The 23,120-nt window shown below is 48.4% G+C and overlaps 9 protein-coding genes across 9 annotated transcripts; 5 read left to right on the top strand and 4 right to left on the bottom strand.

Annotated features, from left to right (window-relative positions):
- Window positions 1-455: 455 nt before the first annotated feature.
- MGYG_00386 (monocarboxylate transporter 4) lies at window positions 456-2,140 on the top strand (the record flags this gene model as incomplete). The annotated part of the gene is made up of 4 exons (XM_003176251.1): window positions 456-804; window positions 876-982; window positions 1,052-1,635; window positions 1,708-2,140. 4 exons carry the CDS (start codon window positions 456-458, stop codon window positions 2,138-2,140), a joined length of 1,473 nt encoding a protein of 490 aa, XP_003176299.1.
- An 878-nt stretch (window positions 2,141-3,018) lies between these two features.
- MGYG_00385 (kinesin-II subunit) lies at window positions 3,019-5,454 on the top strand (the record flags this gene model as incomplete). Its single annotated transcript, XM_003176250.1, has 3 exons — window positions 3,019-3,340; window positions 3,487-3,896; window positions 3,955-5,454. The coding sequence occupies 3 exons, from the start codon at window positions 3,019-3,021 to the stop codon at window positions 5,452-5,454; spliced, it is 2,232 nt and encodes a 743-aa protein (XP_003176298.1).
- Window positions 5,455-6,125: 671 nt separating this feature from the next.
- Window positions 6,126-9,156, top strand: MGYG_00384 (transporter SEC24; the record flags this gene model as incomplete). The annotated part of the gene is made up of 4 exons (XM_003176249.1): window positions 6,126-6,731; window positions 6,798-8,444; window positions 8,510-9,079; window positions 9,145-9,156. The coding sequence occupies 4 exons, from the start codon at window positions 6,126-6,128 to the stop codon at window positions 9,154-9,156; spliced, it is 2,835 nt and encodes a 944-aa protein (XP_003176297.1).
- Window positions 9,157-11,138: 1,982 nt separating this feature from the next.
- MGYG_00383 (CMGC/MAPK protein kinase) lies at window positions 11,139-12,409 on the top strand (the record flags this gene model as incomplete). Its single annotated transcript, XM_003176248.1, has 4 exons — window positions 11,139-11,248; window positions 11,311-11,506; window positions 11,563-11,944; window positions 12,012-12,409. The coding sequence occupies 4 exons, from the start codon at window positions 11,139-11,141 to the stop codon at window positions 12,407-12,409; spliced, it is 1,086 nt and encodes a 361-aa protein (XP_003176296.1).
- A 461-nt stretch (window positions 12,410-12,870) lies between these two features.
- On the bottom strand, window positions 12,871-13,984 carry MGYG_00382 (hypothetical protein; the record flags this gene model as incomplete). The annotated part of the gene is made up of 2 exons (XM_003176247.1): window positions 12,871-13,640; window positions 13,711-13,984. The coding sequence occupies 2 exons, from the start codon at window positions 13,982-13,984 to the stop codon at window positions 12,871-12,873; spliced, it is 1,044 nt and encodes a 347-aa protein (XP_003176295.1).
- Window positions 13,985-14,662: 678 nt separating this feature from the next.
- On the bottom strand, window positions 14,663-16,351 carry MGYG_00381 (NADH-ubiquinone oxidoreductase 40 kDa subunit). Its single transcript, XM_003176246.1, has 8 exons — window positions 16,110-16,351; window positions 16,013-16,026; window positions 15,865-15,945; window positions 15,725-15,819; window positions 15,577-15,668; window positions 15,222-15,522; window positions 14,833-15,168; window positions 14,663-14,773 (listed from the first exon to the last, which is right to left on the bottom strand). The coding sequence occupies exons 1-8, from the start codon at window positions 16,265-16,267 to the stop codon at window positions 14,675-14,677; spliced, it is 1,176 nt and encodes a 391-aa protein (XP_003176294.1). The 5' UTR covers window positions 16,268-16,351; the 3' UTR covers window positions 14,663-14,674.
- Window positions 16,352-17,907: 1,556 nt separating this feature from the next.
- MGYG_00380 (hypothetical protein) lies at window positions 17,908-19,522 on the bottom strand (the record flags this gene model as incomplete). The annotated part of the gene is made up of 8 exons (XM_003176245.1): window positions 17,908-18,315; window positions 18,402-18,527; window positions 18,585-18,654; window positions 18,704-18,758; window positions 18,821-18,957; window positions 19,023-19,194; window positions 19,256-19,283; window positions 19,361-19,522. 8 exons carry the CDS (start codon window positions 19,520-19,522, stop codon window positions 17,908-17,910), a joined length of 1,158 nt encoding a protein of 385 aa, XP_003176293.1.
- A 577-nt stretch (window positions 19,523-20,099) lies between these two features.
- On the bottom strand, window positions 20,100-20,473 carry MGYG_00379 (hypothetical protein; the record flags this gene model as incomplete). The annotated part of the gene is made up of 2 exons (XM_003176244.1): window positions 20,100-20,401; window positions 20,431-20,473. The coding sequence occupies 2 exons, from the start codon at window positions 20,471-20,473 to the stop codon at window positions 20,100-20,102; spliced, it is 345 nt and encodes a 114-aa protein (XP_003176292.1).
- A 433-nt stretch (window positions 20,474-20,906) lies between these two features.
- MGYG_00378 (choline dehydrogenase) lies at window positions 20,907-23,032 on the top strand (the record flags this gene model as incomplete). Its single annotated transcript, XM_003176243.1, has 6 exons — window positions 20,907-20,938; window positions 21,010-21,129; window positions 21,191-21,407; window positions 21,508-22,047; window positions 22,169-22,766; window positions 22,830-23,032. The coding sequence occupies 6 exons, from the start codon at window positions 20,907-20,909 to the stop codon at window positions 23,030-23,032; spliced, it is 1,710 nt and encodes a 569-aa protein (XP_003176291.1).
- Window positions 23,033-23,120: the final 88 nt, after the last annotated feature.

The raw sequence follows: 23,120 nt of genomic DNA, 5'->3' as shown, positions 1-23,120 counted from the left end.
GCTCCGTCGCCTCTTGTTGGATGGCCTGCTTGTCGCAGACTCGCGGCTTGAACCCTGGTTCATTTGGCCGGATGCTTATAGCGGGTGTTTTTCGGGTGTTCGGCCACAGGTCGAGACGAAAACACCGCTGGATTGCGGTAACCTTCAATGCAGCTTTTTTTATTTTCTTTTCCCTTTACTTCCTTCTTGTATTATTATTATCTTGATTACCCTTTGCTTCTTCAGTTGCTGTAACTATCTATATGCATATATGCGGGGAGTTGTCGTTCCTTTCTTTTCCCCCCTCCCTTTGCATCGAATAAATAGTATTTATATCATCAGACTTTTGCCTGCATTTCTGTTTCTCTTGCCTCCTTGTCGAAGGATGTGACTAGGGGGAAAAACAAGGAAGAGAAAGACGTGCAGGTTGACGACAGAAGGCCTGCTCAGCTTGTTTGCCGACGGAATCCTGCGCCATGGGGGAAGAAAATAAGGGTTCTCATGGAGGAGAAGGAGAAGGAGGGCCAACTGCCCGATCGCAGTCTATGAGCTCCTCTGTATCGACCATTGCACTGCCTCAAGCCGTTGCAGTGTTAACCAACAGCAGCTGGAGGAGGGAAAGCGAAGATGGTTTAAGAAATTCAAACGATGCTTATAGCATGGCTTCCGGGGACGACACAGACGTTGAGATGGGTCCTGACGTTGTGGCAACTCCCAAGGACGCCGTTATAGATCCAGACAGCTATCCAGACGGTGGCATAGAGGCATGGACCGTTGTCTTTGGCGGCTTCTGTGCACTCTTCGTCAGCTTCGGATGGATTAACTGTGAGTTTTCTTCTCTTCCATCAACTAACAGTCTCCGTATCAGTCATTCAGTGCTGATAATATGCGGATAGGTGTTGGTATCTTCCAGGACTACTATCAAGCCCACGACCTCAAGTCATACTCTCCAAGCGCAGTGGCCTGGATCCCTTCTCTAGAACTCTTCATGATGTACCTTGTTGTAGGTCCTCCATCCAGGAAGGAGAAAGACATGAAATAATGACTTGTGATCTCTAACACATAATTATAGGCACCTCTATGTGGCAAAGGCTTTGACAACTTTGGCCCACGGTATCTCCTAATAGGTGGCTCGCTATTCCATGTATTCGGTCTCATGATGACCTCTCTCTCTACTGAGTATTACCAGATCCTCCTTGCCCAGGGTATCTGCAGTCCATTTGGAGCCGGGTTTCTCTTCTATCCAACTATGAACAGCACCGTCACCTGGTTCTATAAGAAGCGTGCCCTTGCCGTGGGTATCGTTGCCAGTGGCTCCAGTCTTGGAGGAATCATTATGCCAATCATGATCACCAAGCTCATCCCCATGCTTGGTTTCCCTTGGACGATGCGTGTCTGTGCCTTCTTGATCCTCGGACTGTGCATAGTAGCATGCAGCTGCGTCAAAGCTAGGATTCCTCCCCATCCTAGGCCTCTGGTTCTCAAAGAATTCTTCACGCCCTTCATGGAGCTGCCATTTGTCCTTCTTACGGCAGCGACCTTCATCTACTGCTTCGGCATGTTCTTGCCATTCACCTTCCTAGTCTTACATGCAAGGAGATACGGCGTACCAGACAGTCTCGCGAGTTATCTGGTGTCGATATTTAACGCAGCGAGGTATGTATATATATAGTCCCCTTTTTCTGCCTGATATACTCTGCAGCAACAGACGCTAACGCATGAATATAGTATCCTTGGACGGACCGTCCCCGGCTACGTTGCAGATCGCATTGGGCTCTTCAACGTGGTAATCATCATGTCCTTCTTCAGCGTCATCGTTGTCTTCGCCATATGGATACCCTCACGTGGCACCATTCCAGACGTGATATTCGCAATCCTCTTTGGTTTCGGATCTGGCTCCCTTGTCTCCCTGCCACCCAGTCTTGTCGCACACATCTCAGACGTGCGCCAAATCGGCGTCAGAAGCGGTTCCATGTTTGCTACTGTCTCGATAGCCGTGCTTCTAGGCAACCCCCTTGGCGGATCCCTAGTCCCTGATGTCGTCCATGGTGATTACTGGAGAATGCAGGTATTTTCTGGTTCGATGCTGCTGGTTGGCAGCATGTTCTTCGTCTTCACCCGCATGAGGCTGGCTGGAACAACCATCATGAAGAAGATATAATCGTTTAGCACCTTCTTTTCTTGTTTCTATATTTTTCCTTTCCTTCCTCCCACGGGTATGGGCATGGGCTTGTTACGGCATTTGTGTGTGATCCTTTCTCGGGCATGATTGAGCGTCTGGTCGATATATTTCGATTTTTTCAAGCATTTTCAGCGTATAACTATAGTTAAGGGGTGGGTAGGAAGTCGGTTGATATCACATTCTAGAATGGGGGTAATCGGCTTACGGCCCCGATGCAGTATATAGTTATACCTATCATACTGTTAATAAACAAAGTACCATCTTCGTCTCTCCATCCAGAATCAACGTCTTACCAGTTATTCCGTGGTAGCTAACTGCTAGAAAGAAGTAACACATATCGGCGACTCCAAAGTCCGACTAGGGGGCTTGACGTCGTTGTCCGGACAACAGCGACTTTCTGCGCCCACAAATAATGCACCAAACTAGCTACAACATGAGCAGGCAGCAAAATCGGAACTTGCCCTTCTTTTCCTCTGATAGATTCAAAGTCGCCCGAGGAAGAGTGGTATCACGCCCAGCGAAGAGGAGATTTCTTTCTTCTTTTTCTTTTTCTTTCTTTTCGTCTGTTGCTTTTCGTCCGCGTTGTTTAGCGCCTGCTTGTTGATTAATTGTCTTCAGCGCCTCGAAGCCCGTTTTTCTGACGAAGCGCCTGCAGTTCGATAACCGAAGCTCAGCTGAATATTATCTGCTCCAGGATACTCTTATACGGTCTATCGTCTTATGACTTGCGTTGCTGCAACTGTATCTTCTGCTGTTGCACCTGACCGGCTTGCTGTTTACTCCGTGAGCAGCCATAAACAGCCAACCGAATCTGGAGAAAATAGAGACGAACCACGAATTATACGCGGTACCCAGCCATGAGCGTCCAGGTCATTGCTCGCATCCGACCTCTCCTGAAAACGGAACGGGAGTGCGATGTTATTGTCCAGCCATGTCCGTCAAGTTCGTCGTCAGCCGTACCGAGCGGACACGAGGCTATATCTAAGAGCAAAGCGAACGAAAAGCCATTGAAGGCAAAGAAAGGGAAGAGCGGGAAGGGAGAGGCTGCTGACCTATCGGCTGCGCAAGCTACGGTGGTCAAGATACCGAATCCTAGGAACGAAGGGGAGGATTTCAGCTTCAAGTTCCACTCGGTGTATGATGGCACTGCTACTCAGCAGGAGATATTTGATGCAGAAGGTCAGTTAATATACTTTCTTTTGATCCTGCTTTTGCTGGCGGGAATATTCGTTTTTATTGCAGTTTTCTTTAGCTGTATATACTACATGATCAAGCGAAGAGGGACTGGAATTAACTGGCTATTCTTATTGTCTTGTTACCTGCAGTGGCGCCTACACTTAAACATCTTTTCAACGGGTTTGATATCACTCTCTTCGCATACGGTGTTACAGGAACCGGGAAGACGCATACGATGCGAGGCGGGAAGAGTTTGGCGGACCGGGGTGTGATTCCTCGACTGTTGAGCGGGATCTATAGACGATGCCGCAAGTTGGAGCGAGACTCTGAGGGGCGAACGAATGTCGATGTCGCGATGAGCTATTATGAGATATATAATGACAAGATATTCGATCTCCTCGAGCCGGTGGAAAAGAGGACACCGTCTGGTTTGCCGTTGAGAGACAACGGGGTCAAAACCGTTGTTGTTGGCTTGACGGAGCGGCCTTGTACCAGCTTGAAGGACTTTGAAGTCATATACGACCACGCAAACCTGAATCGGTCGACATCTGCGACGAAGGTGAGGTCTAACACTCTAGCCCAATGTAAAAAGGTCCTGGAATTAACATGTTTGGCAGCTCAATTCGCATTCCTCGAGGTCCCATGCGGTACTTTCCGTAAAACTGACGGTGACTACCGAGGAGCAGATACGAGTTAGCACTGCATCCTGTATTGATCTTGCAGGCTCTGAAGATAACCGCCGTACTGAAAACGGCAAGGAGAGGATGGTAGAATCAGCGAGCATCAACAGAAGCCTGTTCGTCCTGGCACAGTGCGTCGAAGCCATCAACAAAAAGCAGGCGAGAGTGCCATATAGGGAGTCTAAGATGACTAGAATCCTGGGGTTAGGTCAGAATAATGGCCTTACCATAATGATTCTGAACCTTGCTCCTGTTCGGTCGTTCCATCTTGACACTCTAAGCTCACTCAACTTTGCAAATCGGACAAAGAAGATCGAGTCGCGGGAGATCGAGAACGAGCCCATGTTCAAGGGACCACCTCGGCCTGTAGCAGGCCGTCTCACTGGCCCTGGAGTGAAGAGACAGCCCTTGAGACCCCTTACCGCATCTATAAATGCAAATATTGCAGCTGTGACGTCTGAGGCTCGCAACCCGTCAGACGGAAAGCCAGCCAAGGCCTTTGCGGTGTATACTGACACATCTCATTCGAAGAATACCACCAAGCCAGGGGCCTCTGAGGCCACCAAACGCAAGTCACCATTGAAAAGAAGATCCGGAAATGGCCTTCAGCCAGCCTCTAGACCGTTCAAGATGGCTCGAACAGAGGAGCGGCCACGACACGGTATGAGCAGCATGTCGGCTGCAAAGTTTGAAGAGCTGGTTGAGAAGAAAGTAAGAGAAGTGCTCTCAGCTCGCCAACCGGATGATTATGAAACCCAGTCCAAGGAGTTGAACAAGCAAATGCAACGTAGACTTGAACTCCTAGAACAGCGGATTGACGAGACTGAGGACTCCAGGGCAGATGGACTGTCGTATCTCCTTATGGCTAAACAGCATCAAGCTCGGGGCGAATATTCATCTGCGCTGAGAATGTACCAACTTGCGCAGCCATTCTTCCCGAATAATGCCAAGCTAGCCCTTAAGATCGAGGCACTTCGATGCAAGAAAGCAGCAGGAAAGAAGTCTACGACAGAGTCGTCATCCTGCCCTGACCAGTTGGAAAGCCGTGCAGAGCATGAAGAGGAGTCCTGCGAAGGGTATTGTGATGAAGTGTCTGCAACTGATGCCTCCCGTCGGAAACCAGGACAGACCCATTCCAAGGTTACTCTACCAGCTCCGGAGACACAGCCGAGCCATGCAGAAAAAAGAGAAGAGGGGATACTGTCACCTCGTTCTTCTCATATCTTGTCAGTGATTAATACACGAGATATTGATCAGATCAAACTGCTACGTGGAGTAGGAGTTAAGAAAGCGGAGGGCATTGTCGACCGTCTATGTGACATGGACGATAGAGCCAGGGACCACATCCAGCTTCACAGCCTTGCTGAGCTCGAGAAGCTGAAGGGAGTAGGAGTGAAGACTGTGGAAAATATGAGAAACGGAGTTGTCATTGCTTGAAAGAGGAGAACTGTATTTTTTGTTCTGTTCAATTTTGAAATAGCTTGCATTTAGCGGCGGCGTTTTTATGGTATCTGATATATTTCTGTCGAATGGCATATCCTGTTACCTCATTCACTTACGGAAAATGAATGACATCTTTTACTTCCTCTTCTTCTTTCTTCCTCCTCCTCCTGTTGGCTTCTGCCAAACACCAACTGCGGCCTGCGTGTTGTTCAAATTTCAATCTTATCAACTTTGGCGATGTGGCCGTAGACGGCGAGTCCTGCTCTGTGATTGGCTGGGAGCAGAAGGCCACCGTGACCCCAAAGAAAAACATCCAAACTTCGATGCTTGAACAGCCAAACTACAGCTTCACGACTCGCCACGAACTTCACACTCGCAGCTCAGCTTGTCCAAGGGGCCCACGGCAGCGTGACCTTGGTGATACTGTCTTGCTATCTCGAGGATATATCGTCCCTGATGTTAGCTCTGTGAAGAAAAAGCAATACACAGCAACAGTAGGCTACTAGACAAGCCCCTCCTGCAATGACGATTGACCGCTGACGGGCCCTTGCTAACGAACTGCCTAACTTCAGACCTCCTTGAACCTGCCACTCCAGGACTACCAGCGCCTATCACTCGCCTATCTGTGCTGTCAGAGGTTAAGGGGAGCACTTCTAGCAGTCTAAATGGCAGCTCCGCAGGGGAACTACCCGCCTCCGGGTCAAGAGGGCTACGGTCAGCAACCCCAGATACAGAACATCCCTCCCCCAAACACGAAACCCCGAACTCACACAGTCTTAGGCGCTCCTGGAGCACCCAATGCGCCTCCACATGATAGTGCGCCTGCTTCGGCACCCTCCCATGGCCGAAAGAAACGTACATACGCCAACCAGGCATTTGATTTCGGCGTTGGCGCCAATGCTGGCCTGAACCAACCAGGAGTAGGAGCTGAAGGGTACGGCTATCCAAGTGCTCAGCAGCCACAGGGGTATCCCCAAGGAGGTGTTTATCCAGGCCAGCAACCAGCTCCGGCGCCAGCTGCACAGTATCCTGGCACAGACGCAGGATACCAGGCACCTATGCCCTCATACCCGCCTCCGCCAGGTCCTGGTATGGCACAGATAACGCAGCAGATGGGGCAGATGAACATGGGAGACCAGCAGCAACAGCAGCAGCCTGGAATGCAGCGGCCGGTGCAGCTCAATCAGCTTTATCCAACTGACCTACTTACCCAGGGATTCAACGTTGCCGAGTTTGAATACCCACCACCTCCAATTATTCTCCCCCCGAACGTAAGTTGAAGATTTCACGCTTTGTGCTACATGAGGACACTGCAGTTTAACATAGCATGGTTTTAGACGAGCGTAACACCTTCGCCGAACGCAAACTGCCCAGCAAAATACGTCCGATCTACTCTCAATGCTGTGCCAACGACAAACTCTCTCCTGAAGAAGTCTCGTCTGCCCCTTGCCCTTGTTATCCAGCCATATGCCTCTCTTCATGACTCCGAGGACGAAATTCCAGTTATATCGGATCAGGTAATTTCTCGGTGTCGACGTTGCCGTTCATACATCAACCCGTTCGTTACCTTTCTTGATCATGGCCACCGTTGGAGATGTAACATGTGCAGCTTGACAAATGACGTACCGCAGGCGTTTGATTGGGATCCCGCTGCACAAAAGGCAGTTGATAGATGGCAGCGACCGGACCTCAACCACTCCGTCGTGGAGTTCGTTGCTCCACAGGAATACATGGTCCGGCCACCCCAGCCGCTGGTCTACCTCTTCCTGATTGATGTCAGCTATGCATCAGTTACCAGTGGATTGCTAGCTACCGCCGCACGATGCATCCGAGAAAGCCTTGACCGGATACCAAACGCAGACCGCCGAACCAGAATCGGCTTTATTGCGGTAGATTCCAGTCTTCATTACTTCACCATCCCCCGCGACGGATCGGAGAGCTCTGAGCCCAACATGCTCGTTGTTAGCGACTTGGACGAACCGTTCATGCCCATTCCCGGTGATCTTTTGATAACTTTAGCTGAATCCCGGGAGAATATCGAGATCTTCCTCGATAAATTACAAGAGATGTTCCAGAATACCCAAAACCCTGGATCTGCCATGGGATCGGCGCTTAGAGCAGGTCACCAACTCATTGGACCCGTTGGTGGTAAGCTTACCGTCTTGACTGCCTCATTACCGAACATGGGATTCGGTAGCTTGGAGATGAGAGAAGATAAGAAAGTCCTTGGCACAAGTAAAGAGAGCAGTTTGCTCCAGACCGGCAACAGCTTTTACAAGAGCTTTGCTGTGGAATGCTCTAAACAGCAGATATCTGTCGACATGTTCTTATTTTCCTCTCAATACCAAGACGTGGCCTCCCTCAGTAACCTGCCCAGATACACCGGTGGCCAAACATACTTTTACCCTGGCTGGAATGCCGCTAGGAGCGAGGATGCTATCAAATTTGCCAAGGAGTTTTCGGACTACCTGTCTTCTGAAATTGGGCTTGAGGCCGTCCTCCGTGTCCGCGCAACCACCGGTCTACGCATGAACACATTCTATGGAAACTTCTTTAACAGAAGTTCGGATCTCTGCGCTTTCCCTGCCTTCCCCCGCGACCAAGCCTATGTTGTAGAGGTTGCTATTGATGAAACCGTCACCAAACCCGTTGTGTGCCTGCAGACCGCTGTCTTGCACACCACCTGCAATGGCGAACGAAGAATCAGGGTCCTGACTCTGGCTCTTCCAACTACTCAGAATCTCGCCGACGTATACGCTGCCGCCGACCAATGCGCCATTGCTACCTACTTCAGTCATAAGGCTGTTGAGCGTACTCTCGGAGGCGGCCTCGACCCAGCTCGGGATGCCTTGCAGGCTAAGATCATAGAACTACTCTCTACGTACAGGAAGGAGCTGGCTGGTGGCAGTGTAGGCGGTGGTGGCCTGCAGTTCCCTGCAAACTTGCGTGGACTACCCATCTTATTCTTGGCAATGATGAAGAACGTAAGTAGATTCCCTGCTCCTTTATGTGCCGCTAGTGGTGTAAATGCCTCGTTAACAACGTCTAGCTTGGTCTCCGGAAATCCGCTCAAATACCTACCGACATGAGATCCGCTGCTCTCTGTCTCCTTTCTACTCTGCCTCTTCCTCTCCTTATACAGTACCTTTACCCCAAGATGTACTCGCTTCATGACATGCCCGATGACGCCGGCATCCCTCACGAGGAAACAGGAGAAATCGTGCTCCCGCCTTTGACTAACCTTTCATCCGAACGCCTGGTGCCCCATGGTCTGTACCTGATTGACGACGGCCAGACTCAATTCCTATGGGTTGGCCGTGATGCCGTCCCACAGCTTATCAACGATGTATTCGGGCTCAGCGACAAGTCTCATCTCCGAGTTGGCAAGCAATTCCTGCCCGAGACCGAGAACGACTTCAATGAGCGTGTCAGAGCAGTCGTTAACAAGAGCCGAGATACGTTGTCGCGAGGCGTAGGAAGCATCATCTCACCCCATCTCTACGTAGTAAAGGAGGATGGAGAGCCAGGACTAAGGCTATGGGCACAGTCCATGTTTGTAGAGGACCGCGCAGACCAGAGCGTCAGTCTAAAACAATGGATGGGCTTGTTGAGAGAGAAGGTAAGCGCGCCTCTTTTCTATTAACCTAACTACGCCGCTAATATATATCTTCCTTTCTATTATAGGTCATTCAGTAAACGCATCTTAGTACTAGACGGGTTGGTTTTTCACTGTCTTCTTTTTTTTTTTTTAATCTTCGCTCTGTTTCATCGTTTAACGCCAGATAATAATGTGCGATGCTTAACTAGTCTCCAAACAAAACTAAATACAAGATCTTCTTTGGTGCATCCAGCCTCTGGAATTTGATAAGTAATAATGAATATAAGCTACAAAGAGGATTTTCCCTATATGTCACGCTTGTTTATTTCGTACTTTGCTAAATGATCCTTTAAGGACTTCCAGTCAAGCCATCTCTTTTATTTGTTTAACTACTCATAAACCCCTGATCCCAGTCCGTTTTCGTAATGTAGCCTTCATTTCATTACTCCTTAGCCCTTGGTCACAGCTCTTTTTCTTGCTGTAATTAGAACTAAACGGTATGTCTTCCGGCAGTAGCTTGACCGTCCTAACATAGATCTTGGTCTCTTCGGACTCGGGGCCAGGTAACAACCAGGCTGACCCAACCTCGACCGACAGAGGTGCTATTCCGATATCAGCTATCAATAACAGGGACAAACGTCACTGGGCGCTAAACAACAGCTCTCCTGACGGGCGATCTGTCTGAATAGCGGGCGAATAGCATGCTGAAACAAGGGCCATATGACTGGATATATAACGGCCAGCATCCATCCCAGCGGTGTCAAAGCGAATAAATAACCGTCGGTTTATAGCCATGGCCGTCCTATAAATAGCTAAGCTGCCTGCATCGAATAGAAACAGCAGTCTGGTTCCCCGTCTCTGTCACTGCATCGCATGCTGCGTCTCCAGATGGCGGGTGGGTGTGTATCTCGTGGTGTTTTATATGTAACCGCCGGCCCCCTTTTTTTTCGACTGGGATGTTGCGGCGTTTGAGAAAGCGCCTGCTTAGTTTTTAGCCGCCGGTTTCACGGCGAGGGGGCGGTTTTGCTAGTAAGTTGGTCGACTCCCGGTCCAGCGAGTGTTGATATAGCAACAAGACGGCCGCCTGTGTCTCTCTCGATCGCCGTCGCCGTCTTCTCTTTCTTTCCGTGCCATCTCACGACCGACTCGAGCCCTCGCAGCGTCCATCTGTTCTCCTCCTGCGCCTCCTTTTTGCTGTTTGCTACTCCGTGCTCTGTAGGTAAGCTTTAGTTACCCCTCAGTCCATCACATTTCATCACATCTTGGGCGAAAAGCAGAGCAGCCTCATCCTTGCTCTCGTTGTCGTCCTCCCCCTAGCCCGTCGTCTCTCGAGGCAGATTGTCAGCAGGATAACAGCGCCGTGCCGTGTTTCTTGTTGCGCTTCACTTCGACTGCTTGTGGCCTGTCTTTGCTTCCAAGTCGTGTCGCGGTGTTTGTGTTGGTTCTCCGCGTCACTTTTGATGGTTGTTGTCTGATAACCACCTGTCGAGCCAGCTAGTCAACGGTTCAACCACCAGCCACCCGCCGAACGACCGGAAACCAAGTGGTAACACTGTTAAACGAGCCGGCTATCGCCTTGTCTGTCTGCTTGAAGGAGAATAAGGGTTAAAAAGGCCGATTATAACTGCTCGCCCCGCGCTCGGCCAGACGGTACGTCAAAGTGCCTGTATCTCCTATTCTATACCCGGTGGGCAGTCAAGTCCTGCTTATCCTGTGTGGTTGAGCGCACTCAACTGGGATAACAGGCAGAGTCCATGCTCAAACGTAAGTGATGGTGATGCTCTCTGAGGCGTTTCAAGCTAGCCTGGCGGAGTTGTTGTTCAGACGCAAATGAATAGGAAGCCCCTTATTCATGAGACTAGTTGAATGCTGATAATGGGTCTCTCAATACAGATCGTCCCCTCGCCTCCTCACTTTTCATCGCTCCGAGCCATTGCTTCGAAGAAATTCTCTGCCGCATATTCTACTTCTTCTAAAACCACTCCTCTAATATCTGCCTTAGCCCGATCGCTCGGTTCTATACCCAGTTACTACCAGCAGAAATCCAGGAGGTTTTGCTATTCCTTGACATAAAGACACCATGGTTCAACCAGCAGCTCCCAACGGGGGTTCCAGGAAGATATCCTTCAATGTCTCCGACCAATATGATATCCAGGATGTGATCGGTGAGGGAGCATACGGAATTGTTTGGTAACGCTGAATCTTCCATCGTCCAACGCCTGATAGCCAGTGTCTAACTGTTCCGTGTTTAGCTCCGCTGTCCATAAGCCATCCGGCCAGAGAGTAGCTATCAAGAAGATCACCCCTTTCGACCACTCCATGTTCTGTCTGCGCACTCTACGAGAGATGAAACTGCTAAGATACTTCAACCACGAAAACATTATATCCATTCTTGATATTCAGAAACCCCGCAACTTTGAGAGCTTCACCGAAGTGTATCTTATTCAGGTATGCGCTATTCATACGAGAATATCGGTTGCTTGATCGTATTGACACCGCTATAGGAATTGATGGAGACTGATATGCACCGAGTCATCCGTACCCAAGACCTTTCTGACGACCACTGTCAATACTTCATCTACCAGACTCTAAGAGCACTAAAGGCCATGCACTCAGCTAACGTGCTTCACCGTGATTTGAAACCCTCCAACTTGCTCCTCAACGCAAACTGTGACCTGAAAGTTTGCGACTTCGGTCTTGCTCGTTCTGCCGCCTCAACAGACGACAACTCCGGGTTCATGACTGAATATGTTGCAACCCGCTGGTACCGTGCCCCAGAAATTATGTTAACATTCAAGGAATACACCAAAGCTATCGACGTTTGGAGTGTAGGCTGTATTCTTGCCGAAATGCTCAGCGGCAAACCTCTCTTCCCCGGAAAAGACTGTACGTTTTACACACTTCCCCCTATACCTACCCAAATCAATTGGTATATTTGACTAATAGTAACTAGACCACCACCAATTGACCCTGATTTTGGATATCCTTGGAACTCCAACGATGGAGGATTACTATGGAATCAAGTCCCGCCGTGCACGTGAATACATTCGCTCTCTACCCTTCAAGAAAAAGATCGCCCTCAAGGCTATATTCCCCAAGACTTCTGATCTGGCATTGGATCTGTTGGAGAAACTTCTTGCTTTTAACCCCGTCAAGCGAATCACTGTGGAGGAAGCGCTACGCCACCCTTATTTGGAACCTTACCATGACCCAGAGGATGAGCCCTCGGCGGACCCCATCCCAGAGGAGTTCTTCGATTTTGATAAGGATAAGGACACACTGAGCAAGGAACAGCTCAAGGGTACGTTGCATCCCGCCCTCTTCCACCCGTTATACTTTACATCTAACTAATGCACCATGTCTATATATAGTTCTTATATTTGAAGAAATTATGCGTTAGGGTATCTTCCTATCCATTCCTCCCCCCTTTCCATTTCGTTTCCATTTATTTCTTACTTGCGATATCTAACAATCTCTACACCCCTGTTTTTTATTTCCCATTTTTTTACTCCCTTTGAATACTAAAAATGTGGAAGCCGCACACAGCGTGTGATTTAAGGTACAAATGGCTGGGCCTAGGGAAACCCGCTATCTTTGACAGTAGCCTCTATCATTGCAGTCTTGAATCAATGTCTATATGCTTTGGATATTGCTTAGTGCCTAGTTATAGATAGTATGTCGTTTCTACCTTTTAAAGGTATCTTCTTGTATAGCCGCACAATAATACATACATACTCCTTTGAACTTGATTTTAGCATATCATTATGAGTGTATTAAGATGCATGGTATATACTCAATAGTATCTATGCAGATCATCTATCTTGCTCTTCAGACCTATTCCACTCCGCTATAATAGGTTCAATCCCCTCCGCCAGTCCCTCTGGTGAAGGTTTCTCAGCACAAACATCCGGCTGTACCCCAAAATTAGAAACCAAATGGTCCCTTGTGGTTGGCCCAATAGTTGCAATTCGACAGTCAAATCTTGACCATCTGCTCGATGTCCTCCTCTTTCCAACGGGATGTATCAATGTCTTATCTTCTTCTGGCTGTCGACTTTCCTCTAGAAGACCTAGGTGCCGTAGCATCGCCTCACAGCCAGAAGGCGAGAATACTACAACCCATAATAACTGTTTATGTGGGATCTTGTTTCCAGCAGGTATATCGACATAACCTTGGTCTTGCTTTTCGAGAGCCGCTACAAAATCCTGTCCAAAGCTCTCCATGACTCCCGTCTCATAGACTACCATCGTATCAACTCCGATGCGTGCCTCATGGCCAAGAGACGGAGACATGAGTGTCTTCGGTATTATATCACGATGTTGCTCGCCAACGAGAAACAAAAGTGGCAGTTTCTCCTTCTTTATAGCCTCTAAAGGCGCGTTCTCATCCGATATACCTTGCTGTAGGCCGTTATAATGGGGGATAATGAGGCTTGCGAGCCGCTCTCCAGTGCCTGCCTCTTCACCTATAACCTGCGAATGCGGGAAGTAGACGTCGCACAACGACTTGAGGGATCTATATGTTGCTGGACCCACGGAATAAAACGATAGAGAGCGAGAGAGGTTTACGGTATAGCTGTCTACTAGCAAACCAGGTCTCCGTTAGCTGCTTGATATGTCCGATCTTCATCAGTGTAGGAGACCAGCACTTACTCCCTACCTCATCCTGTATCATCTTCGAGAAGCCTTCGACGGCTCTCTGGCTGGTAAATATTATTCCACCATATTGTTCGGTTAATGCACCGGAGAGAATGAGATCTTTCACCTTTGCTAAGTTATTGCGATTGAACTTGTGCTCCAAGACCGGGACGAAGTATGGCTTGAAGCCTTTGGTGGGCGAGAAATATTCTTTATAACCATCGTGAGGAGTTGATTTAGTCTTAAGAAAATAGATTGGAATCTCTCTCGTAACGGGTAACGATGACATGGTTAAAAGCTGGTGGTTAACTATGAAGTGATAGACAGTAAAGATAACTCCCGAGGTACCTAATGTTTAGGAAAAAGAGAGTTACAGTTTTAAATAATACGCTTCCTAAGCGGCTACCACTAAGATTATTGTAAAATGCTAGCCTCATTTAAGTACCTAGACATTCAAATAGATGTATATGAATAAATAAATAAATGTGATACTACCAGGCAAGACCAATGGCCAACGTACTTGGTACTCAGTCGATATGGCGGAAGAGCCTTTAGAAAGAGAGATTATTAGCAAAATGGATGAACAACCGATAACTATTAAACTATAAGCAGTATCTTCATCCTTCTCACCTCTTCCGAAGAGGATATCGATTTTGCTCTCCAGGGGGGGGGTGGCTTGGACTATGAAAGTACTCCGTATAATAAACAGTCAATTGACTGGTCTCAATCTTATTAAAGGCTTCATCCCTCTTCACCTCCACTCAAGGGCTCTAAATGGGATGGAGAGAAATATTTAAGGAAGAAGACCATAACTGCCTGGATACCATAGCCCTCTATAAATGGAACCATTTTGACTGGTATAGAGATTAAGTGGAAGGTGGAAGTTACAAGACAAAGAAATTTGAAGACGTTAGGAAGACACTGTGTGTACATACATACAAGATCTAAAAATGCAAGGAAACAATACTATAGTACCAGTTTATTGAGAGTCCAGAACATGGAGATATTTTCTCTCCTCCCTGAGCTCGCGCTCGGTAGCTGGCGGTAGATCTGCGTACTGGGAGCTTCTGTATCCAAGCTGTAATTGAAAAAGTTAGTAGAAATTCTAAGTAGTATAGAAAAGTTCGGAAGACATACCAAGTAGTGGAAAGTAAGAGTGTTGAGGTCGGTTGGCTCGATTCCTAGGTCCTTGAACGTCTTAGCAGTTGGGTCGATTTGCTGGTCAATGAATTCTCTTTCGACTTCATCGGCGGATGTGATGGGCCACCAAAGGAGTCTGTTCAGCCAGTAGGCAGCGGGCTTCATGATGGCTTTTGGAACGTTAATGTGTCGGCGCTTCTTGATGATTTCGCGGTCAACAAGCTCGGAGATTTCCTTGGTGGAATAGTTCTTGGGACCATAGAGCTCGAAGGTCTGAGCAGTGGTCCATTCTTCCTGAAGCATGAGTTCAAGTGCCCGCCCAACGTCAATAGCCTATGATACGGTCAGAAAAGTACTTTCAGATAGTGTGTCAGGGGTGACCTTACATGAACTGGCCAGTATCGTTCTTGCATATGGTTGGATGTGAAGATATTGGTAACTCCGGCAAGTCTGTGCAGGAGTCTGTCCTCAAATCCGAACATTGGGGCTGGTCTGACGATAGTAGTCTCTGGGAAAATGGATCTTGCAACATTTTCACCTTGAGCCTTGGTCCTAAAGAACTCCGAGGGAGAGTCGAGGCTCGCGTTGTAAGAGGAAACATGGACGTATCGGTCAACGTCATACTTCGCAACAGATTCCACAATGCGCTCAGTTCCTTCAACGTGGATATCCTCATAAGAAAAGTTCCTATACCAGGTTAATACTGCAGTCACTCGAGAGTCGCGCACAATAGGTTCTTACTTTGTAGGATAGTTTCGGCCGATCAGGTTATAGACAATATCCGAATGGCGTACGCTCTCTTCGATGGATTGAGTGTTGCGGAGGTCATATTCCTGATATCATCGTTCAGCAAATAGCGTATACCAATCGTAGTATTTCGGGCCCGTACCATGAAAACAACTCTACCCAGATCACCAGTAACCTTTAGGTGGCGTTTTGTCATCTCTTCTCGGTATGGGACAATAACAGTGCATCCTTGACGTGCTGTATAATCCCAATATCAGCCAACACATCCATTGCCGTACATACATAACGGAGATCCCATACCAAGTCTGTTCACAATATAACGACCCAAGAAACCGGTTGCGCCGAAAACAGTAGCGGTATGGCCTGAAATGTAAGGTGGTTTTTAGAATCTATGAATACCCAATTGCATATATGTTATCTATAAGCATACCTCCGAGAGACGACCTAGTGACGAATCCGATGTTAGCGAAAGTGTTCCCTTTCCCTCCGTTGCCATTGCGGCCACACCAGGACTAATAAGTACGTACCGTCCACCCTGCACTTTTATAATTGGAGATCCGGTTCGGGTAATGAAGACATCCTGTATGTTTCTGCGCTGGATATGAGGTTGAGCTCGCACAGGAGTCGACAGTGGGAGAACGGCCTTGGGGCTCAAGGCGCTCTGCACGGCGCGGCACTTCTGCATTGTGATCCCGGTCAATGAACCATTTAACGCCCGTCGAGAGCAAAACAGTCCACCACAGACGCGGGCCGGTCGAGAGAGTTGTGATATCAGAGGGGCCTGACGATGGCTTGTCTTTGTCGTTCCTCGAAGTTGATAAATTGCTGGTTGTTGATGGGAGAGTCTGAAGCCGACGCTAGACCAAATGCGTCCATAACTAGGGCCGCTTTAAGCCTGCTCCGTCCAATGGAGAAACGCGAATTACATTGACACTTTTTCTCTTTTACATCTTCTTTTAACGACATCTCCTCTGCTTCAAAACATCAGCCTCATCGTCTACACTGCCTACTGGGGAGCCAGCTAGGCTGTGTTTGACTGATATGATGATAATGCCAAAGTTACGGACTGTGTCTGTTTCGCGCGCCAACACGGAATGGCAGGATAGCAGCTTCGGACAAGACGGAGGCGTGTTGATTCCACGGCTAGAAAGATACTTGACTTCGCGACTACCAGGAGAAAGGATACGGCTTTTGATCTCGACCACAAGCCTGTGTCATTATGATGGATCTTCCGTGAATGTGTACTCTAAACTTGTTCCACTACCAACGGCTATCATTCCTCTTAACAGGATGCCTGATGAGAAAGCTGATTTCTGAGGCATTACTGAGATATGATAGGGTGGAGGCTTCTTGAAGGTTATCGACGAGATTCTAATTGTTCCAAGCAGATATGTGGTGCAACATACGTACCAGAGGGCCGTCGCCATCAAATGACCTTGGGCATCCCGCGGCCAGCACCCGGCTCGTAATAAACAACAGACAAAGATAAGGCCACTGCTTCACCAACCGCCACCTCGGCTGGGGAGGCGGGAACCTTTACGATCATTGCATTCCATAGATCCAACGGTGGAACACCAATGGCCTTGCCCCAAGACCAACTACACGCTCCTCAACCCAAACTCCCAGTTGGGTCCAAGCGTTCCGTGTGAACCCGAGAACCCGAGAATCTGGGCTTGGTTTTACATCAATCAAGAGAAATGTACGTCTATCGGAGTTTTTCGTACATCGGTACAGTACTATCCAAGCTGTGCCACACGCAAAACTTTGTCATCGGTCACAATCTGATCACTAGAGACCAAGAGCGTGTCAACCCGCCTATAGCCCTAAGTGACTGGTGAGGCTTACCACACTGCTGAGTCGATGCACTCACGTTACAGAAAGTCAACGCACTTTATGAACTATCAAGTGGACGAAAATATGATATTCTCCTCAATTCGTCAAGTGGCGAATAGACTAACCACAGCCACGGACGGCCGACTTTACTGCCGACGGTGTCTAAGAGTCTCGTCCCCCCTCGAAAACATGCATTATGAACTAATGCATCTGAAAACCGATAACGGAATAACACCAAGCAAAACAATACCTTTCCTTGAACGCCAAGAGTCCTTGCAAACAGAGTGCGATATCAATACATCCTCTCCCTAGTATACCCATAGGCCCAAGCTCTTACGCCCACTAGACAAAAAAATGACCAAACCCGCCTTTAGTAGCCTGGAAAAAGAGAACCGGGGCCTCCATAAACATGCGGTAGACCACTAAATAGCCAACTCCGTGCTGTACAAACGCTAAAAAAGGGGACCGTATTTGCACACAAGGATGGTAGGGTCATAGCTCATTCCTGTGGCCCTCTTCAAAGGGCTTGGAAGGAGTAACTTCATAAGTCGTGGTGACTTGAATGCCCCCGTGCGCGGAGTGTTCGATCTCGAGGGATTGGTTCCCTGTAGATGCAGTGGCTCCACATACACTGTTAGGAGCGTGGCTAGCAATTCCCATTTGTGCCTGGTAGTATGGAAGTGATAGTTCCTCGCTACAGTGATCATCAACTGTCCGGAGAGTAGATAGCTGGTCAAACCTGGATGACTTGGACACTTTGCTGAGTTGATAACTGCCAGTCCCTAACGAAGATGGATTCTCGCTATCTCCGGGTGAGGACTCGTCACTGGTAACAGTCCAGGCTCTGGGGCTGAATATTGGCTTTATGCACGGGGCATTGATAGCGAGAATGGCAACAAACTAGAGAAATAACTCAGTCAGTATTTGAAGCCCTGGCAGTCGGTAGGTGGGAGCATAGTATGTATAAGCCGAAGATGGGAACATACACTTTCTCTTATAGCCCAGATCGTGCTGATATTGATACCGTTGATTGATTGGATGGACAAGATACAACGGAGAAGGGTTGCGACCATGATAAATACGCCTCCACAGAGCAAGAGTCCAATGACCATCTTCCTATATATGAGACATTAGCCTCATAGGTACCATCTCTAAATAGGGAGGGGAACTTGCCGTGCTAAAGGTATCCGAACTTTTACCAAGAGTGGCAAAGGGATCGATAGAAGAAGCATATCGGTGCTATGCGATCGTTAGCTTGTGTCCCGTCTACACTCCCTGGGATACTCACAGCAAATTCGTTGGTGCAACTGTAAGGTAGTTCGGAATACCCAGTGTACAAATGTCTATATTTTGGTACCTCAGCAATCTAGGGCTCCGTATAATTCTCTTTGGAAGACGAACTTACCTCCTGGGTCTGGGTTGACCTGCCAGTTTTTCTCAATTGGACGACAGTGCGCTAGGATGGTTATCATGCTGATAACATACGTGCATGCACATACGACGGCAGCAATCTTGACCATCTTTTCCTTATATAGACCAATCCTGGAAGGGGATTTTAGCTATCATTCTTGGTAAAGCTCGTGGAAGAGGACAGGAGGCCAGCATACGTTAACCGGGCATAAAAGAAGAGCATGCATGATTTGAGAGACCAGATAAGAGTCGTATACATCAACCAGCCGGCCAAGTTGCATTTGGTGCCAAATTCCAACATTGCGATTTCCTCGGGGGTAAGAGCAGCTCGCTGGGCGTCTGTTAAGCCGATATTGGTACCGGTTCGTCCTGCACGAGAGGTCTTAGTCTGCGAAATTCCGAGCGCAACAGGCAACATGCGCGGCCATACCTATTAGTTCTAGCATCGCGAGCTCTCCCTAACTTGACAGTTAGCTGTCTATATCATTTTGGCCCATGGGGAAATTGGTGAATAGTTTGTATTTGAATAACTAACCGACCATAACAACAACACCAGGATGATAATGTAATCATCCCCATGCCAGTTCCAACGCACGATTTTTATTCTTGCGGCTATTCGCAACAAGATAACCGCAACTCCGATCCCATACTCTGTCCATGCCTCGTGCTTGAATGGCGTCGATTTTGAATCCCACATTTCACTTCCGGTTCGTATAATCCAGACGAAAAGGGGAAAACATGCACAGTGAATTTTATAGGCTGGTATTAAAGGCTTCTTCTCATTGTCCACAAAGCCGACTGTTTCAAAGAGCTACGCTCTGTTCATAATCGGGAGGCCATAGTGGTGCGCGCAGGGAGGACTTGAACTGTTTAACAAAGCCATCACCATGCCAAATTGATCTAGTATTATATCAAACTGGTCACAGCCATGCTTTGATCGTCCCCGACACACAGGAAAAGCAATGCTCACGTACGCCGGGCCTTCGTTTCTCAAAAGTGCCTTTCATCAATCAACATCTTGCAAAGCAACCTTAACCTTGGCTAAACCCGCAGCAACAATTCGAGCTATTTAGTGGCAAGATTCCAAGCGCCTTCCAGTCGCCGAAATCTCAGTACTAACGACCATGAGTTATGGCTCTGGGGGCGATCTACGATGTGGTGGGTATATGCTGTGTCAAATCAGACACAACCATATCGCTGATCGTTCATCTGAAGACGTGTACCTCATGGAGGCGAAAAAAAGAAAACGAAAATGAAAAAGAAAAAGGAGAATATCAGCCGTCTTGCGAGCAACGCGGCTGGAGACCACAAGATAGTATATGATATTCTAGGGCTCTTGGGTCTCCTTCTGCAGGACTTGCAGCCACCAGCACGAGAATGGACAACGGGAAATATGATCGATAGAGGAGAGCCTCGGACTCAACCTTCCAGGGGCGGGCGACCCTCGAGCTGCCGACTATTGGCCCGGCAGCATAAGCGGGAGCGAGCAAGCGAGAAAAAGTTCGACTGTTCGATGATCCGTGAGATCGATCGAATAGCCCCTGATTGCGTGCAGGGCCAGATGTCAGGTCGATAACTAGTTAGTTACATATGAATATTACGTACTCCATACATTCACTGAGATGGAGGCTGGCCTCGCCGAAGCCATTTGTGTGAACGTCCTCGATGTTTCCTTTTGGCAGGTTTTTATTTGGGGCGGGAAGGGCATCTCTTATGCCAAAATACGAGGCGTCACAAGCTGCATCACGACAGTAGCGTGGAAAAGCCGTCGATCTCCCTCTACTAGTTCCGATAGTTCTATGGGACCCTTTCTGGGGTACCATAAATTCCTCGCACACGGGAAGAACTGACAGCGCTCTGAGAGCAGCTGGCTGGCCAATAATGTCATGTAGCCGAGAGAGACCTTAGAGTGGGTTCGCTGAGCTGGCGGGGTGAGGACCGGGTTTTCAGTCATTCAATCGCTCCCAGAGCCTGTGCATCTTCACATATCCCGCCAAATTTGCGGAATCAGACGCCATTAACATTAATCTTACGGTTTGAAAATAAAAAGACCGAAGAGAACGACGAAGTGCTCGGTAGCCATGAGTGCGACTTACGACTATATCATATGCGGGTAAGCGGCGAGGCCATTGGTATTGGTAACTTTGTCTTTGTCCGGAAAAGTATTGACATATGTATGTCTAGGGGAGGCACTTCAGGCTGTGTTGTCGCTGGGCGGCTTGCAGAGGATCCCAACCTCAAGATCTTAGTCCTCGAAGCTGGACCAGATAGTGCAGATTTAGAAAATGTCCACATGGTGGGAGGGTATACAGACCCGTTCGCGATCTTAAGACAGTTATGTCTGCGTACTAACAGGAAGTCCTAGCTGGTTGAACAACTTCGACTCGGAAACGGACTGGAATATCATCACCAAACCAATGCCGGGTGTGGATGGTAGGGAAATCAAGCTAAGTAGAGGACGATTCCTTGGTGGCTGCAGTGGATGTAACGGTACTCTGTGCATCCGCGGATGCAAGCAAGACTATGATGATTGGGGTCTTGAAGGCTGGAGCGGAGAGGAATTTTTCAAGTGCATGTCAAAGGTGTGCCGTCCCCAGTCCTTTTACCTTCAAGGAGGACAAGAGTGATAGGGTGGAAGCGGGAGATGAGAGAAAAATTGACGCTGATTGACACATGCGCAAGGCGGAAACATACCATCCGAAGCCATGGCTGGAAAGCGTGGAAGGTGCTCATGGAACTTCCGGGCCGATCCACACTGAGCCCCACGATCTTGCCCCTATATCAAAACGGATTCTGGATTCGTTCGTTTCCAAGGGCATCCCATACAAGGGAGACTTATTCTCAACTGGCGAAGTGTCCCATGGATGTGGCCATGTTGTGAGGACTGTGCATAAGGGGCTCCGTTCAATAGCTGCTGACTATCTCACCAAAGGCAACCGCAAAGAAAACGTAACTATTTTGTGCAATACCTCTGTTGACAAGGTCATCGTCGAGCCTCATGACGGCAGTTTGAAGGCTACAGGAGTCGCAGCCATCTCAACCGTTGACAACTCACGTCAGACCTTCTACGCAACGCGGGAGGTTATCATTAGTGGCGGTGCCTATTGCAGCCCAGCTATTCTCATGCGATCTGGAATCGGGCCAAAAGAAGAACTCGATAAGCACGGCATCCCTTGCAAGATCAACCTCCCCGGGGTTGGCAAGAATCTAATGGACCATCTTGTAAGTTGTACTACCACGCTTTGGGCGGGAAAAAAAAATGGAAATATATACTCTTGTAGTTATATATCTGTCACCCGCCGATCCCCAACCAGCTTTCAAGCCACCGCTAAACCATCATTAGATTGTAGCTATCTTTTACGAGACTGAAGAAGGCCTAACAAGCGACCACCTTGTCTATCACAAGGGCGCCTTTGAAAAGTCTTACGCTGAGTGGAAAGAACGCAAGTCGGGATTCTTGTCCTCGTTCCCCTTTGGATCATTTGCTTTTGCTCGTGTCGACGATCTCCTAGCAGACGTGCCAGCCTGGAAAAATGCACCCCGTGAGGAAGGGAGAGACCCGATGGGACTCGCTCCATGCCAACCAAATATCGAGCTGTTCAATACTGAATGCTATGGTGGGCCGAAGCACTACAATATCTACCCAACAAATAGCCACACATTCTCCTTTATTGCAGAGCTCTTTGGCCCTAGATCTCGCGGCTCTGTGACACTGAAATCAACAGACCCTCTTGATCCACCTGCAGTAGACTGCAACTACCTTGATGATCCGCTTGATATGTTGGTTATCACTGAGGCGTGCAGGTTTGGTAATGAGATTCTGACCGAGGGACTTGGAACGAAGGATATCATTAAGGGTTCTTGGCCTCCAGAGCTTAAGCATCATACCTTCAAGACCAGGGATGAATGGATACCCTATGTCAAGGAGCATGGCACAACCTGTAAGTGATGGCAGCTGTTACTCCACATTAGTTGTATTGTTATACTTATTCAGCCTGAAATAGGTTATCACCCTGGTGGAACTTGTGCCATGGGTAAATCGGGTAATCCAAATGCAGTTCTCGACGAGAAACTGCGCGTACGAGGCGTTACTGGTTTGAGAGTTGCGGACTGCAGTGTCATGCCCACGTTGCACGGAGGACACAACCAGATGCCAGCGTACGGAATTGGCGAGAAATGTGCAGAGATAATTAAGAACGACAACTAGATCGTGAAAATCACTTTCTAGAAATGTGATTTCCAGCGAAGCTTGGAGTAACAGCTCTACGTTTTATGGATGATGAAACTAGGGAGAA

Source organism: Nannizzia gypsea, genomic scaffold (assembly GCF_000150975.2).
Source record: "Nannizzia gypsea CBS 118893 supercont1.1 genomic scaffold, whole genome shotgun sequence".
Classification (NCBI taxonomy): Eukaryota; Fungi; Ascomycota; class Eurotiomycetes; order Onygenales; family Arthrodermataceae; genus Nannizzia; species Nannizzia gypsea.
This window is presented reverse-complemented; position numbering and strand designations above follow the sequence as displayed.